This window comes from Thunnus albacares, chromosome 16, assembly GCF_914725855.1.
Source record: "Thunnus albacares chromosome 16, fThuAlb1.1, whole genome shotgun sequence".
NCBI lineage: Eukaryota > Metazoa > Chordata > Actinopteri > Scombriformes > Scombridae > Thunnus > Thunnus albacares.
Genome location: NC_058121.1, coordinates 23,512,501 through 23,528,332, shown reverse-complemented (window position 1 = coordinate 23,528,332; position 15,832 = coordinate 23,512,501). Strand labels below are relative to the sequence as shown.

The 15,832-nt window shown below is 37.8% G+C and overlaps 1 protein-coding gene across 5 annotated transcripts in view; it reads right to left on the bottom strand.

Moving 5' to 3' along the window:
• The window catches only part of pex7 (peroxisomal biogenesis factor 7), a 60,948-nt gene extending 53,658 nt beyond the window's left edge, over nucleotides 1-7,290 (bottom strand). Inside the window, exons 1-6 of one of the 5 annotated variants that reach the window (XM_044377471.1) lie at nucleotides 7,202-7,290; nucleotides 5,477-5,621; nucleotides 4,625-4,682; nucleotides 4,147-4,297; nucleotides 3,909-3,986; nucleotides 3,013-3,121 (exon numbers count right to left, since the gene is read on the bottom strand). In XM_044377471.1, coding sequence (XP_044233406.1) covers nucleotides 3,013-3,121; nucleotides 3,909-3,986; nucleotides 4,147-4,297; nucleotides 4,625-4,682; nucleotides 5,477-5,588 — 508 coding nt within the window. In that variant the 5' untranslated portion in view covers nucleotides 5,589-5,621; nucleotides 7,202-7,290. Of the gene's footprint in view, nucleotides 1-3,012; nucleotides 3,122-3,908; nucleotides 3,987-4,146; nucleotides 4,298-4,624; nucleotides 4,683-5,476; nucleotides 5,638-7,102 lie in introns of all 5 variants that reach the window. The other 4 variants (XM_044377470.1, XM_044377468.1, XM_044377469.1 and 1 more) reach the window with 4 other exon arrangements.
• Between the last annotated feature and the right edge of the window lie 8,542 nt (nucleotides 7,291-15,832).

The following is a 15,832-nucleotide window of genomic DNA, read 5'->3' as shown; positions in this document are numbered from 1 at the left end:
ACCCTCCTCTCCCTCCGACCAACAGGAGCTTAACATCTCCCTAGTTATAAAATCTCATCAGAGATTTCCTCTCGCTCTCGCAAACCAATTAACCCAAACTCATTAGCCAACTTATTAAAGAGCGCTTCACAAACTGATCCTCAACTGAAGAAAGCTGCTGCAGATTTGACTCCAGCTGCACCACAATCTGATCACAGAGCTGACAAAAACGTACGTCCATCACCAACTCGGCTCCACCCCTCCGATAAAGTTAGCGTGTACGCTCTCACACGAATGGATAAGATAATCCGAGCTCTCCCTCTGGGCACAAACTGACTCACTTAATTGTCTTCTGAATGAAGCTGCTTTCTAAAACTCACTTCCTCAACAGAGCGAGAGGAGAGGAGGATCTGTATCACAACCACCGGCAGGCTCCTTCTCACTCTGGTGCTGCTGAAGTAGATCTGAGTCAGGTTTTTATGATCTGGTGAGGTGATAGCTGGGTTTTGGTTTTGGCTTTCTTCTTGTGACCAATTTGTGTGGATTTCAGGCTCTTTGGTGTCTAGAAAGACAAATGAAGTGCACATCAGTAGCAACAATTAGTCGATTAATTGATTAGTTGTCAACTATTTTTTGTTTTGAGTCAGTTTTTAAAAAAAAAAAGTTCTCTGATTTCAGCCTCTTAAATGCGAATATTTTCTGGTTTATTTAGTCTTCTATGACAGTAAACTGAATATCTTTGGGTTGTGGACTGTTGGTCGGGACAAAACAAAACATTTGAAGATGTCATCTTTTGCTTTGGGAAACAGTGATTTACGTGTTTCACCATTTTCTGACATTTTACAAATCAAATGACTAATCCATTAATCGTGAAAACAATCCAAAGATTAACCAAATTCATGGCGATGTACGTAAAAAGTGACAAAATTAATTCTGTGAAGAATGAAAAAAGAGAGCTAGAGAGAGAAAGTTCAAACTCTGCCGACTTTCACACTTGTGCACATCTAGTCAATCGCTGCCAGTAGTGGGGTTGAATGTTGGGTTGTGAGTTTTTGGAAGTTATCAAACAGTCAATAAGTTGACAAAAAATGAATCTGATAGTTGATTAATCACTTTAAATAATTTTTCAAGCCAACTTTTGATGGTTACAGCTTCTGAAAAGTGATAATTTACTGCTTTTCTTTGTCTTACATTATACTTAATTGATTCTATTTTGATTTTGGATTGTCGGTCAGACAAAACAAGCCATGATGACATCACTGTGGGCTACAGGAAACTGTAATCTGCATTTTTCACTGTTATCTGTTGTTCTATAGCCCAAATGATTAAGCAATTAAGCGAGAAACTAATTGGCAGATTAGTGGATAATGAAAATTACATCTGTTGTCAGATTTCTGACATCAGAAAGGTGTGGAGGGAACAGTTTCAGGTGTGATTTGCCCATCCAACAAGTGCTTTGGTTTGCTGTATACTGGTGCCTTAAGGCTACAATGATGACACTATACAGACCAAACAGCTGATGATATAATGAAAGTGAAGATTATAAATATTTTACCTAAACAACGACTGGAAGTGGACTTAATAATGATGTCCAAAGCTGGGTATTACATGGACTTTTACATGTCATGGATTTATTTGTCTTCAACAGCCATGAAATCAAAACTCATGACTGTTTTCAGCTACACAGAGCATTCAAGCAACATATAAATATAAATATAAATATAAAATATAAACCCCACTAGTCACAGTATCACAGATTTCTGAGCAACAGTATTGCAATTCACCTGCTTACATCCCTGATTCCTGACATAAAAGACCAAGGCTGTGAAGCTGGATGTCCAATTTTGAACTTCAGGAGATATATACAATAAAAGGAAATATAAGGTCAAAGGTCAACTTACTGGTTATCCGATCTTTCAGCTGCATGTCATGGTTGCTCAGGTATCTTCACATTAAATCTTACATGTGAACGTCTTAACGTGGTTTTGTATGGAGGGGATATTGTAACTGCGTCTCTGTTCAGGGGTGGTCTTAAGCGTCTTTAGAGTTTTACATTCATTTGGAAGAATCCAGAAGCTGTGACAGCTCCAGATCAGACTCTTGACCAGTGCCTCTATATGTTTTGTCACACCTCAACATCCTGTTTAAACTACAAATACATAAAATTACAGGACACCATCAAAATGCTGTTTTCTTTGTGATTTTGAATCCAAACTTTAAAACCAGCAGCTGAATCTGGACAAAAGATCACAGAAACTACTGTCTTACTGTCTTTTATTGTATTTTACTCTTTTTAAATGCTATTTATTTTATTTTATATCGTCTTGTGTTTCTTTTCTCAATGATTTTTATGTAAAGCATTTTGACTTGCCTTATTGTTGAAGGGTGCTATACAAATTAACCTGCCTTGCTTTCTGAACACCTTGATATGAAAATGATGATTGAAACCAACACTTACTGTAGAGACACAGAAAAGCCTCGCCACAATAACACTGCAACACCGCCACCTTGTGGTGAGATTACACAACCCACTGTGCCAGCTCTGATTCATCATACCGGCCTAGTTAGTAAAATCATCAATCATCGCACACATCAGGAGCAATTTGGGTTTCAGCGTCTTCAAGAACACTTAACATGTGGAGAGAACAAAATTATCTCAATTATCCCTCTTCAATAATAAATCCTGCTTCATGGTTTAAAGATGTGGAAGGCAAAATGTGGCCCTGTAATGAAAACTGAAGTTTTCCCTCTCAAAGATGACATCACATCTTTTACATGACTCTTCATTTATCTACAGTAGATAATGATGTAAACACAAGGCTTATATAAATAGGTAAATAGGTAAACAACATCATTTGGCCGAACTGAGAAACAACAGATTTGTGTTATTAACTGCGACTCTATCCTCTGGAGTATTTAAAATCAAATAATTTTTTTGCTCATTTATATCTTCTTTCATTCTTTCGTTCCCTCTCTCAGCCTTCGTTATCCGATCTCTACAGACTGTGTGTGTGAGTGTGCATGAGGGCTCACCTGAGGCTGAAGCAAAGCATCCTGGGATGTGAGGTGACCAAATGGTGCTGTAGATGACCCCTTCATGACCTCTGAGTGTGGTCAGCGATCGGCTGAGAGTGGGATCCCACTATAGGGAAAAAAAAAAATACAAACACATCTCTGTCAGAAAAAACTCAGAAAACTTGAGAAAGCTTGGATTTTTATTTTTGTTTGACTTGATTATTTACTTTGTCATGACTTTAACAACAGTTTTTACTTTATTGCTAACAGTCATAATCACAAGCACAACATTCCTGAATATGACACCTATAACTCAAATGTTTTACTTGATGAGTGTGCAGGAAGTGTCTGAAGTGCATTGTTTGAATTTTTAATCAGAGAGAAGATCATCTGACTCCTCTGAGACACATGTAATGTTTTTTTTTTACCAGAACACAAAAAAGATTTCAGGAGAATTTCAATGCATCTTAATGCAAAGCCTGCTGGGAAGTGCTGGCAAATAAGCTAATAATATTTCTAAATAAGTTTTTTTAAGAGTTTTGACATTTAGTCCACTGAACTCATGATTATAAGTTCTGAAAAGTGATAATTAAACTTGAAACTGACCAACATATCTAATTACACTGAGTTAATGAAAGAAAAATGTATTTAATAAAACTTATTATGAAATTTTAAAGTGTTTTACTCCTGCATTCCCCAAATAAAGAACACAAGTCAACTTAAACTTTTCGCTTTGTTATGAATCACAGATTCAGACATTCTTGATTTGTTAACACAGTTTCAACTTTTATTTAAATGCAGACAATTTAGGTTTCTGAGACCTGACAACTTGTAATTGTTATTTCTGTCAAAGAATATAAGTTTGTGCTTTATAGTGAGAAAAGAAAAAAAGAAGCACAAAATACAAAACTGACCACTTTAGCCGTCTGATCCCACGATCCAGAGACGATGAGGTTCTCACCTCTGGTCTGACTCCAGTCTACAGCATAGACCTACACACATACACACACACACACACACACACACACACACACACACACACACACACAAACAGATAAATGATTACGATTCTGCCAAAACACAGCATCTTTATGAAAGAGAACAAAGTTTTATCCCCCTGTGTGTGTGTGTGTGTATGTGTGTGTGTCCTACCTCTTGTGTGTGTTCCTTGGCCACCCTCAGTGGAGCGTTGTGATTGGTTGTGTCCCACAGCTGCAGGCTGCCGTCGCCGCCCCCGGCCACCAAGACGTGCTCGTTGGTTTCGCTCCACGTCACGTCGAAGAGACCATCACCCCACTCCCAGCTGACACACACACACACACACACACACACACTTTGTTTTATTATATTTACTCACAAATATGTGGACAAACTTTAAAACTCTAAATCAAGGTTACTGCAGATGATCATGATGCACTTAACCTTAAAATCACTGCCTGAAGGGATAAAAAATGTCTTTCTAAAATACTGAAATGAGGAAAAAGACGAGAAATTAAATTAAAGTCAGACAAAAAAATGAGGGGACTCTTAAAAGCATCTTCTTCCCCACAGAAAAGGGAAATGACAAACAACGAACGACAGAATACGGAGGTCAGAAAGAGGCAAGAAAACAGAATAAGAGAAACTTTACCTCCTTACAAGAGAAATCCCCGTCTCTGTCTCATCCAGAACCAGAAGTGTGCCACAACCTGCAAATATCGTGTCAAATTTGTTATATGAGGATAAAATTTAGTCTTGTTGCAAAGTGGGTCCCAAAACGTACTCTCACAAAGGCCGACAGACAACAAAACAACACAGAACACACAACACAACCATGCAAAAGAAAACAATTCATAAAAAAATAAAACAATCAACTCAATAACAAAGACAAAAGAGACAATCTGAGGTTTGGTGAGAGAAATGATCTGTGACTGCAGCACTGAAAACACAAGCAATTTGTTAAATAAACCAAATAAAGACAAAGAACAAATATGTGAAGGTAAATTATTCTAATCTAGAGCAGAATTGCTGCCACCAAGACAAAAATATGATCTCTCTCTTTAACACAATCCTTTTCTGTTTTAACAAGATAGTTTCATGTTATAATGACTGACTTTTTAAAGAGAAGTTTCTCTGAGAAACTGAGCAAATATTTTTTTGTCACACATGCTGCTGAACCAATCAGAAGAAACCATTTTTACTAATTCTCTTAGAGACAAAGGGGACCATGTCTAATATGTATTTTCTACATGTATCGCCACTTTTACATCCCGCTCACAGACCCACTTTTATACGATTACCTTAAATTTTAACAGAATGATAAAATTGTTTTAATTCTATCTGTTACAATTACTTATCTATTTATGTGTGTTTTAATTATTTAACTGTATTTATACAGCACTTTGGTCAACACCTGTTATTTTCAAATGTGCTTTACAAATAAATTTCACTTGACTTGACTAAAGTGTATGAAATATAAACACTGTATTATATTTACACTGACCTGCTATTCCATAGTACTGTGAGGCAGTACAGGCCACTCTGTTGGGGATGAATGGAGACGTCTCCACAGCGTAGCCATGACGAGCCGGACTGCGAAACACCTTCATCATCATCAGCGGCTACCTGCAGCCCCACTGGGCCACCTGCTGGAAAAAACAAACACTGTTGGAAATGAGAGTGTTGTATGAAAAAAAAAAATGGTGAAAAATGTTGATCACTGTTTCGCAAAACCCAAGATTCAAGCTTAAATGTCTTATTTTGTCCCGACCAACAATCCACAACCCAAAGATATTCAGTTTACTGTCATAGAGGACTAAAGAAACCAGAAAATATTCACATTTTCATATTTCAATTTATTATTTTAATGCATTCTTTCTGTTTTTTGGTTGTTTGGTTTTTGGTGTTTGAGTTCAACAATCTGCTATTACTCTTATTGTGTGTAACTTGGGACATTTTTCCAGGTTTTACCCTGATTACCATTTCTCCAAGATCCCTCTGAGACCCGGCTGCGAGGTGATGTTGGTGAAACAAACTAAAGTTTGTATGCAAAGAAGAAAATTTTGAGATCGTCCACTGCTTTAAATATCTCGGTGTGATTGAGGAGCTGCATAAACAAACATCCCGTGCTATGTTTGCCCATTTGTAAATGTAGAAATTTACCCGTAGATATCACACTAGATCTTTTTGACAGGTTATGTGAATGCATGTGAAGTGTGAGGGTTTGAAAAAATAGATATATTGGAAAAACCACACACTCAAATTTCTTAAGTACACTCTTAAAGTTAAAATGACAACCTGCAATAATACGGTCTATGGGGAGCTGGGAGGATACCTGCTCTGTGTCACATTTAAAAAGAGACTTATTGGCTTCTGGGGGAGGCTGATAGAAGGTAAAGAAACTAAACTCAGTCGAATAACGTACAACTATTTGCTCAACCTGCATAAATCGAGTGCATATGCGTCACCATGGGTCTTGCAGGTCAATCAGTGGGTGACTGTGGTTTGTCTGACCTCTGGCTCACACAAAAGTGTAACAACATCAGCAGGTTGAAAGTAACTGTTGAACAGAGGCTGAAAGATCAGATTCATGCAGAAGTGAACCACTTCTCCTAAAGTACAGACAGGCTTTTTGTAACTTTGCGGTGAACAACACCAGAATTCCTGAGATCACTGGAAGATATAAAGAGCTGGATAGAAACCAGAGAATCTGCGACCTTTGTATTGACAGAGGGAGATGAGTATCATACTGTTTGAATGTAAGAATGTAAGCAGAATGAATTATAGAGAAAGGTAACGCTATGTTTAAATTAATTTTGTTATTACAATCAGATGAGCCAAAAATACTTTGTAAATTAGGTGCCTTTTTGAAGAACGTCCTATATTTTATCAAGGTGTGACAGTTATACTGTATATTATGTGTCACTACTACACATTGCAATATTACCTCAACATACACATAGGAGCTTCTAATGTCAGTTTAACGATGACCTCTGTGTTATTTTAGTTTCCTCCAAGTACATTTATAGTATCAAAAGTGTAAAAAAAAGTGAGCATATTGCTAATAATGTAGCTTATTATGAGTGAAACAGCTAACTGTTAGCCGTTAATGACTTGTCGCGTTACTCACAGATAAAAAATAACCGGTTTCAGAGTTTAACGTCACGTCGAAACGTTAAAACAATTGAAAAACGGTTCATAAATCCATAGTAACTCTTCTACTCCTCACGCTGTTTACTCCAGCTCGTTGACAACTTCACACCTGCACTTACTTCCGTGTTTGGGTCAGCTGACCCAACAACCCGGATATGAAGGCCGTTTCAGCAGAGGGCGCTGTTTCTACTAAATGTAATATGGGCAGGATTTGAAGCAGAGCTACAATGTTTAGTTGATAAAGTTGATCAGAAGAAAATTGATCAGCAATTATATTTTAATCTTATATAATTGTTCCACTATTTTTTAAAAGAAAAAATGCCAAAAAATGTGTTGGTTTCAGCTTCTCAAATATGCAGATTTGCTGCTTTTCTCTGTGTTATATCACTTTGAATTAAATATAATATAATAATATATAATATTAAAATGAAGAAGTTCCCTTGTGGTCTGGATGCGAAAAAAGGAGTGAAATCACACTTTTTTACATTTTCACAAATAGAATAAAGGTTTCACAAATCAGAAACTGTGTTTTAAGGAGTCTCTGGAGTCTCCATGATAATCTAATCCAGATTTGACAGTTCTAAGTATAATGGTTTCTGATCTGGACCTGATCTAATGTTGTCTGGATGGAAAAAAAACAGTGAAATCGCCCTGTTTTGCATTTTCACAAATAGAATTAAGGTTTCACAAATTAGAAACTGTGTTTTAATGAGAGTGTCCATGTTAATCTAGTCCAGAAATGATGGGTCTAATTATAGTGGTTTGTGATCTAGACCTGGTCTAATGTGGTCTGGATGCTATAAAAGGAGTGAAATGAGTCTCTGGAGTCTCCATGATAATCTAGTCCAGATTTGACAGTTATGTATAGTGGTTTGGCTGAATATGTAAATGTCATGCTCAGTGCAGAGTTTCAGAAACTATCTAAATGCTCATATCTAAAGCAGGATAGTTCTGCATTCATGTGTAGCTGCGGGGTCATTTGTAACTCATTAATGAATGTTTTTGTGTTTCTGGTGAGCAGAGCTTCTAACATGGGAAGAAGTGATGGTTGTAAGTGTCACAAGCTGCCTGTGGGAGGCGACATCACATCAAAACAAAGTCCTGAACTCTGCACTGAGAAAATGTGCAGTTTTAAAATGTAGATTTCCATACCATCAATCATATTTTAAACATACATTGGTAAAGAAAACTTATCTCTAAACATAATTTCCCTGGAACTATAACTCATAAATGATCATATATGAAATGTATCACAATGTAGAACTGCTGGGGGTCTTTAATAGATTAGAGCTGCAACTAACGATTATTAAATATAAATGATGATCAGTGTTTCCCAAAGCCCGAGGTGAAGTCTTCAAATGTCTTGTTTTGACCACAACCTAAATATATTCAGTTTCTTGTCATAGAGGACTAGAGAAACCAGACAATACTCACATCCAAAAATATTCACATCCGCCAAGTGACATTTGGAAAGCTGGATTCAGAGAATTTTGACATTTTTTTCTTAAAAAAATGACTTAGAATGATTAATCGCAATTAATAGCAGCTCTGTATTAGATGAAAGCACATTTGTAGAGACCCTTCGAGATTCTTTACATCATATAAAAGGTCAAAATCTATCCCACCATGGTTCGGTTCATCTCCATCTATATTTACTGATTTAACAGCAAATATTAAGGATTAAAATACAAAATAACTACCCAGTGATGGTTGGTTGAGCGTATGCAGCCATTTTATTTATTACTTATTATTACTTTTAATTGCAAAAACTTCCAAATGATTATTGGAAAGCTGTCAAATCAGCTGCTATGGCAGATTAACAGAAAAAAAAGCTTTTCCAGCTGACTGTTTTTAATGTTTATGAACAAAATTTGGACATATTTTTAAAAATATCATAACAGACACATATTACAGTACCTGGAAACTGATTTTTAGTTTAAAAATCTTCCTTTGTATGTGTGTGTTTCTCATGTGAAGCTCACACTTTGTGCTGACAGTAAAGAGCAAAATGTACATCTAATTCTATGCACAAAGCAGTGCAAAGTACACGCAGCGATTTGGGGAAACCCCCTGTTTGTTTCCCAGACTGTTTACTAGACTAAATAAAGCGGCAGGGGTCAGAGGTCACCATGTCTAAAAATAGAACCTCCAGAGTTCAGAGAGGTGAAGTGGGCAGCAGCAGGAAATCCTAAAAACATACAAACCGCCGGCTGGAGAGAAACATGGATGAAGGGTTAATGACGTCACAGAGGCGACTCAGAAAATCAACAACTCTGCAGCTTCTCTCAGCTTTACGGAGCTTTAAAACAGGTTTCAGCTCATTGTTTAGCTGTCTGGCTGCACCTTTACTGTTTTGGTTCACTCTCACTCGCTGTTTTCAGTGAAAAAGCTCTAAAAATCCACTGTGCACTACCTGCTCAGCACCAAACTGCAAACAGATAAGGTTAGCTGTAGACTAGCTGGTGAACATAGTGGAGCATTAAGCAGAGGACTTACATTCACCAGGTGGATGGAAATGAAATGATAATGTTTCTCCATAACTGCTGGATGTGTTGCGATGCCCCCAAGTTGTTGTTTTTTTCTATTAATGTAGGTTTTAAGAATTTTTTTCCAAATCTCCCCCAAAATAAACTATTTTCAGGAAGTGAAATTAACTGTTATAACTTCTTGTGGTTAAAAAAATGTCTTTATGTTTTCAGAGAGAAAAGGCTTTTTTCCCATTGATGTCAGTGTCACAAACCAGCATCATACCATCTCCCTTCCTGAAGCTCACAAGCTCCGATATATAACTATATTCAAATGAATATATGAATGTGTGCAACATAACTAACATGGAGATAAACAGTTGGGAATATTGTCATGAGAAAAAACCCAAAACTTCTGATTTGCTACAAGAAGTGTGTTTCCATACACCTGTTTTTATGCACATTTTCAATTTATGCATAAAAAAAACGTGTGGAATTTTGAAAAAAAAGTTGAAATATTGCAAAAAAAAAGTGTTGTTGTCTGAGGTGTAAAAGTAGTTGTGTGGATAAAAAAAGCAAATATAAACCAACTTAGTGAATAAATTATGACATACATGAAGCATGTGACTCAAACATCACTGAAGAGACAAAAACATCAGATCTGTGTGGAGCGACGAAGAGACTGTAACATTCCTCAAATGAATGCATGAAACAAACCATCATATTTATTTTCCACATGGTTTTCCATCGTTTGAGCTTTGACTGCCGCTCTTTTAATGACATCATCTCGTCGTGTCCTCTTCTTTCTGACATTGTTTAATGGCACCGACTGGAGAATTAGCGCCACCGACTGTTTATCTTGTAATATTCCCACAACAGGAGTGGATGGAAACAAGCATTTGGATTTGATTTTGTGGAAATGTGGTTAAAATTTGCGTTACGTTCGGACAGAAATTCGGCTAATGTTTCAAGCTCAGAGTTGAGATAAGAGAGCAGAGAACAACAGAAAATGCTTTTTGTTTATTTCTTTTTTTCTCTTCATGTCACGTTTCTCTCCCACCTTGTTTCTCAGGTTCACTTTCTTTCTCTTTATCCCTCCATCTCTGTTTTCTTCTCCTGTCTGTCTCTGTCTCTCTCTTTCTCTTTTCTCTTGTTATGCAACAGTGTGGCGGAGGCTGATCAGCAGACAGCAGCAGCTCTGTGTGTGTGTGTGTGTGTGTGTGTGTGTGTGTGTGTGTGTGTGTGAGCGCCCCAGGGTATTGGCAGTGTCTTGGGAATGGGGTGATCGGGACGTGGGAGCAGACGTATGTATGCGCACACACACACATGCAGAGTCCCAGACGAGGCTGAGAAATAGGTCACTGTTGGCTAGAAGAGATATTATTACAAACACTCCTCTCTGCTGTTTGGACACTCACACACACACTCCTCATCATTCTTTCTTTTTCTACGTCCCTCTGAATTGCACAAAATACATTCTATAATCCCGCTAAGTATTTGCACCCTGGACAAAAATGATCTCAGAAAACATATCGTCTTGGAAACTTGACCGACATTTTCACAAAGGTTTAAAACACAGGAGGATAAGGCCGGTGATTTTTGTTAACAAATGTTGTGTTTGGAGCCAAACCAACAATGACCTAATCTACTTATAAGTGTTGTGTGTCACATCTTGCCTGGACTTTGTTTGTGTTCCTGGACTTTTAGTGCTCTTTTGGGTTTTGTGTGTTTCACCTCTGTTGTCTGGGATGGTTTGGTTTGTGCTGAGTTGTGGTTTGTGAGTATTGTGTTTTTGGTTTTTATGGTTTCTCTGTGTTCTCCTCCTGTGTTCATGTGCTCCTCCTCTCACCTGCCCTGTGTTAGCCTCTTCAGTCCTGCCCTGCTCCCTGCATTTCCACAGCCAATGGGCTCCCTGTCTGTTCATTCCCCTCTCTTGAGTTCTCCACCCATCTCCCCACCTGCACCTCATCTTCTCGTTAGTTCAGTTACTATTTAAGTCCTGGTTTTCTGTTCAGTCTCTGTTGGATCATTTGTTCTGTTTCACTTTGTTCTGTTTGCCCTGTTTTGTCCTGATCACCGTAAGAATAAAGAAGGGTTTTGTCAACCCTGCATTAGAGGTGTGCCCAAATACAAATACATACATTTGGCAAAGCACAAATAATGGGGTTTTTTATGAATATTTGTTTCGTACAAATATTTAAAAAAAAATATTTGTTAGGTAGAGGTCTGTCTGCAAACAGGCGATGAGTAAAGTTTTAGGTCAGTGGTCAGCGCAGTCGTCTATGATCTGGGAGACTCCAGTTCAAGACCCAGTGTGTGGACCTCCTTCATAAGGTAGTTTATTTATAAACACTTATTGTAACACTTTAATTTTCTAAAATTAAAAGTGTAATAAAAACAAAAACAGGATTTTTAAGCCTCTTTCCACTTTTATTCGAATACAAATACAAATAATTTTGCTGCCTCAACAAATACAGATACAAATACAAATACTGGGCTTTCTGCACATCCCTACTCTGCATTTAGGTCCGTTCCTGCTACACCCACATGATATTGTGTGTGTATCCAAAGCCTGATACATCTTACTCCTCTGTGCCAATTCATTGTGAGTCCTGGAGCCAAGGAGAGCAGCAAGTGAGTCAACTATCAACTGTCACAATTGTCAATCAATGCCTACTCGGCAGACATAAGATCTACTATAAGTCCTCAAGTAATAATTTCCAAAATGAGAGATTGAGACCATAATGACTCGTTGAAAAAAAACGATCATCTTAGTATTTCTAGAGAGAGGTTGAGGCTTTTTAAATGGGAGTCAGTTGGAGCTAATTGTATTTACCTGAGTAAATGTATTTGGAGCAGCACCTGAGAGATCTGATTCACCTGAAAAATGTCACAGAAAAGACACAAAACAACCAGAAAATGATTACAAATGATGTAATGTATCTTTTATCTTTCAGTCCGGAGTTCTCATCACAGCCACTTTAAGTACAATACATAATACCTTTTAGCCAATTTCTGCAAAACATGACTTGAAATTCTGGCTTGTAAGTTGTTTTTCAGGTCACAACTTGAATGCAGCATTGAGCTTTGAACTGTGTGAAGACTGACATGATGCCAAGAAGCAGCCATGTTTGCTGCAGTTGGAAGAAAGTGCCGGAAACTTTTTTTCCAAGATAAAGATCAGAGAGGCAGAGTGGACAGGACTCACTTTGATTTTCTACCAAGTTAGCTTCAGGCTAAAACTAAAACTGATCTTGTAACAGCTGGACAGGCAGTGGGTGGATGCAGTGTGTGTGTGTGTGTGTGTGTACGTGTGTGTGTGTGTTTTTTCTTGTTATGTAATGTAGGCCTCAGAATTAAAGACTTTAAAATGAACATCAAAGATAAGTCAGGACAGACACAGTTTCACACTTGCACGCATACTCAAACACACACACACACACACACACACACACACACACACACACACAAACCCTGTAATCCACATTCATACACACAGGAGCACATGATACACACATGACACTTTCGACACGCTCTACACAGGAGAATGTGGCAGGTGACAGTTTACAGTCGGCATGTCAGACTGTGTGTGTGTGTGTGTGTGTGTGTGTGTGTGTGTGTGTGTGTGTGTGTGTCTACGCTACTGTATGTTGGTGACGAACAACAAGTTTACAGATTACAGAGATAAACACTGAGATATTGGAAGGGTTAGAGAGTTGATATTCTGACAGTAATTTAATTAAAGTATGCTTGAATTTTTGTAACTTATTAAAATCCAACAACTACTTTATGCAGTGATTGGCCAGGTGTGTGGAAGTTTGAAAGCAAAAAGGGCTTTAACTTCTCTTTCAAGCTCTCTTTTTGTCATTCTTCACAAGACTAATTGTCACTTGTTGAGAACTGACACCATGAATAACTTTTTTAGAAGAGACTTTGCCAAAGTGCTGCTTCGTTATTCCCGTATTTAAAGTCCAACTGAAGTCACATTTACTTTTTGCAGTCAAAAAAAATGTCAGTGTGGTTTTAAATATATTGTTAATAGCTTTTTTTATTAACAAACAGAAATGTGGAAATAGCAGAAATGCTACTTTTTGTCTCAACTGGCTGGCGTGAGCGTGTCGGTGCCTGTGTTTGATTGACAGCAGCTGGCAGGCTACCGATGTGTGGTTTTGTAGTGTTTTTTATGATATATTTTTTATGACGGAATTTCTTAATGATGTATTATTTTTTTATTATTACTTTTTATTTTTATCAATTAATATTGTTGTATCATGCATCTTTCTGCTCTCTCTATACACAGCACTTTATAAAGCCTTTTATCTTTACTATTACTACTATTATTATTATTATCCTAATCAAAGTGTTTCTAATGTATACCATATCTAATAGGCACATTTTTGGATCAACAAAAACCTAAGTATCACCCCCTAGTTGCACCTTTCTAGTTAATGGACCAAATAGGGTGTCACCCATGTCCCTTCTTGGAGACTCCCCTTACCTCTGTTAATCTTGGACAATGATGACCATATATCCAACCCGTCTTTGTAGATTCCCCATTGGCTGATATGTGTCTGGATGTATATGATTGGTTGTCTTTTATATATATATATATATTTTTTTACCTTTTTTCATACCCAACTTACTTTATTTAAATGGTGTTTGTGATGTGTTTTATGATGACCGTGATGAAGGCCACAAGCCGAAACGCGTCGGCCAACTAATAAAGTTGTTCTTCATACTACAAATGTTGCTGGAGTTCTCATCTCTCTAGGCTACCGATGTTACAGCATACAGAACATAGACAAGTCATGGACTGACAACGTGACGCTAACAGGGATTTTGAGAGAGAGAGAGAGAGAGAGAGAGAGAGAGACGACCAAACCAGCATCTAACGGGTCTGAAGTGACATCTGCTGGTATTAAATATACTGCAGCTGAGGAGCTAATTAGCTATCTAACTGCTAACTAACGTTAGCGGTGAATGTTTGTTTGAATCATTCAACAAGCTAACGTGCAGGACAAGACGCGTGTTCATGTTTGTTAAGTTAGATAAGAAGGAAACTTTAGCAGAAAAGCTAACGTGGGGTTGTTCTATTGTGTTGTGTAACAGGATGCTATCAGGCTCAGTGTGACCATCTGCTCTGCCTGTGATACAACGCCACATTACCACTTTATTTACAAGACTTAGTTTGCTGTACAGAAATAAGGACGCCGTTTACCGAAACAGGGAATCGGCCATTAATTTTGTCAGTAAATGAGTTGCTGACCTTTTCGGAAAAGATTCAGTCAGTCAGAGAGTATTTAAAGCTGTTCTGATTCTGAGCCTGAGAATTCGACTTCAGGGACTGAAACCAAACAATTGCTGTCGTGCAGCTCGCCGCCTGAGTCAACAAACACACCGACAGCAACACACACACACTCCGGCCACCGTGCGCTACTTCCTTGCTTTCTGCCTCTCCAACATCCTAGCGCTGCTCTCACTTGCAGCTCTCTTTCTTCTTCTCTCTCTCTCTCTCTTTGTCTCTGATTAATTACCACTAAATCACCCGCAGTCACGACACGACAGGCAGCTTTTCTTTCTGCAAGTCCTTCACTCTCTTCCTCCTTTTCTCTGACTTCCCTCCTTCTTCTGTGGTATTTTAGATGGTCCTCCTCCTTGCTCATTGTTCTTGAATAAACTGGAGGATTGCTCATTTACTGGCGCTGGACTTGTTTTTCTCAAAATTTTATTTATCCAGGGCAGGAACGCCTCTCTTCACATTCATACTGTTTCACACATTCACACCTGGGAGCTTTCCAGGACAAACAGTCTCCAGTTTGATAAACTAAAACAAAGACATGACAACTAAAGTACTAAATGTACGAATAAAACTTAAAGAAAATGTGTCGTCTACTGTTTTAAACATTAACAATTCCATAAAATAATAAATAGAACATGTTTAGAGTTTGGCTGCTTGTACTGAGCACTCAAAAATGTAGATAAGTAACTTAGAATAATAACTACTTTAGCTAATACATACAAACAACTCGCATGTTTTTCATGCTGCTAGTTTATGTTTTACATTTTTTAGGCTGCTGCCTGCTTGTGTTGTTTCTCTGTGCTGTTTATTTGTTCATTTATGGCAAGACTGCAGCACAAAGTCTGAAACTATTTTCCCAGTGAGGACAAATAAAGTATATCTTGATCTTGATCTTGACAGGTTCTGAAATTGTATTATTGCTCATCATGTTTCCTGGATGTGT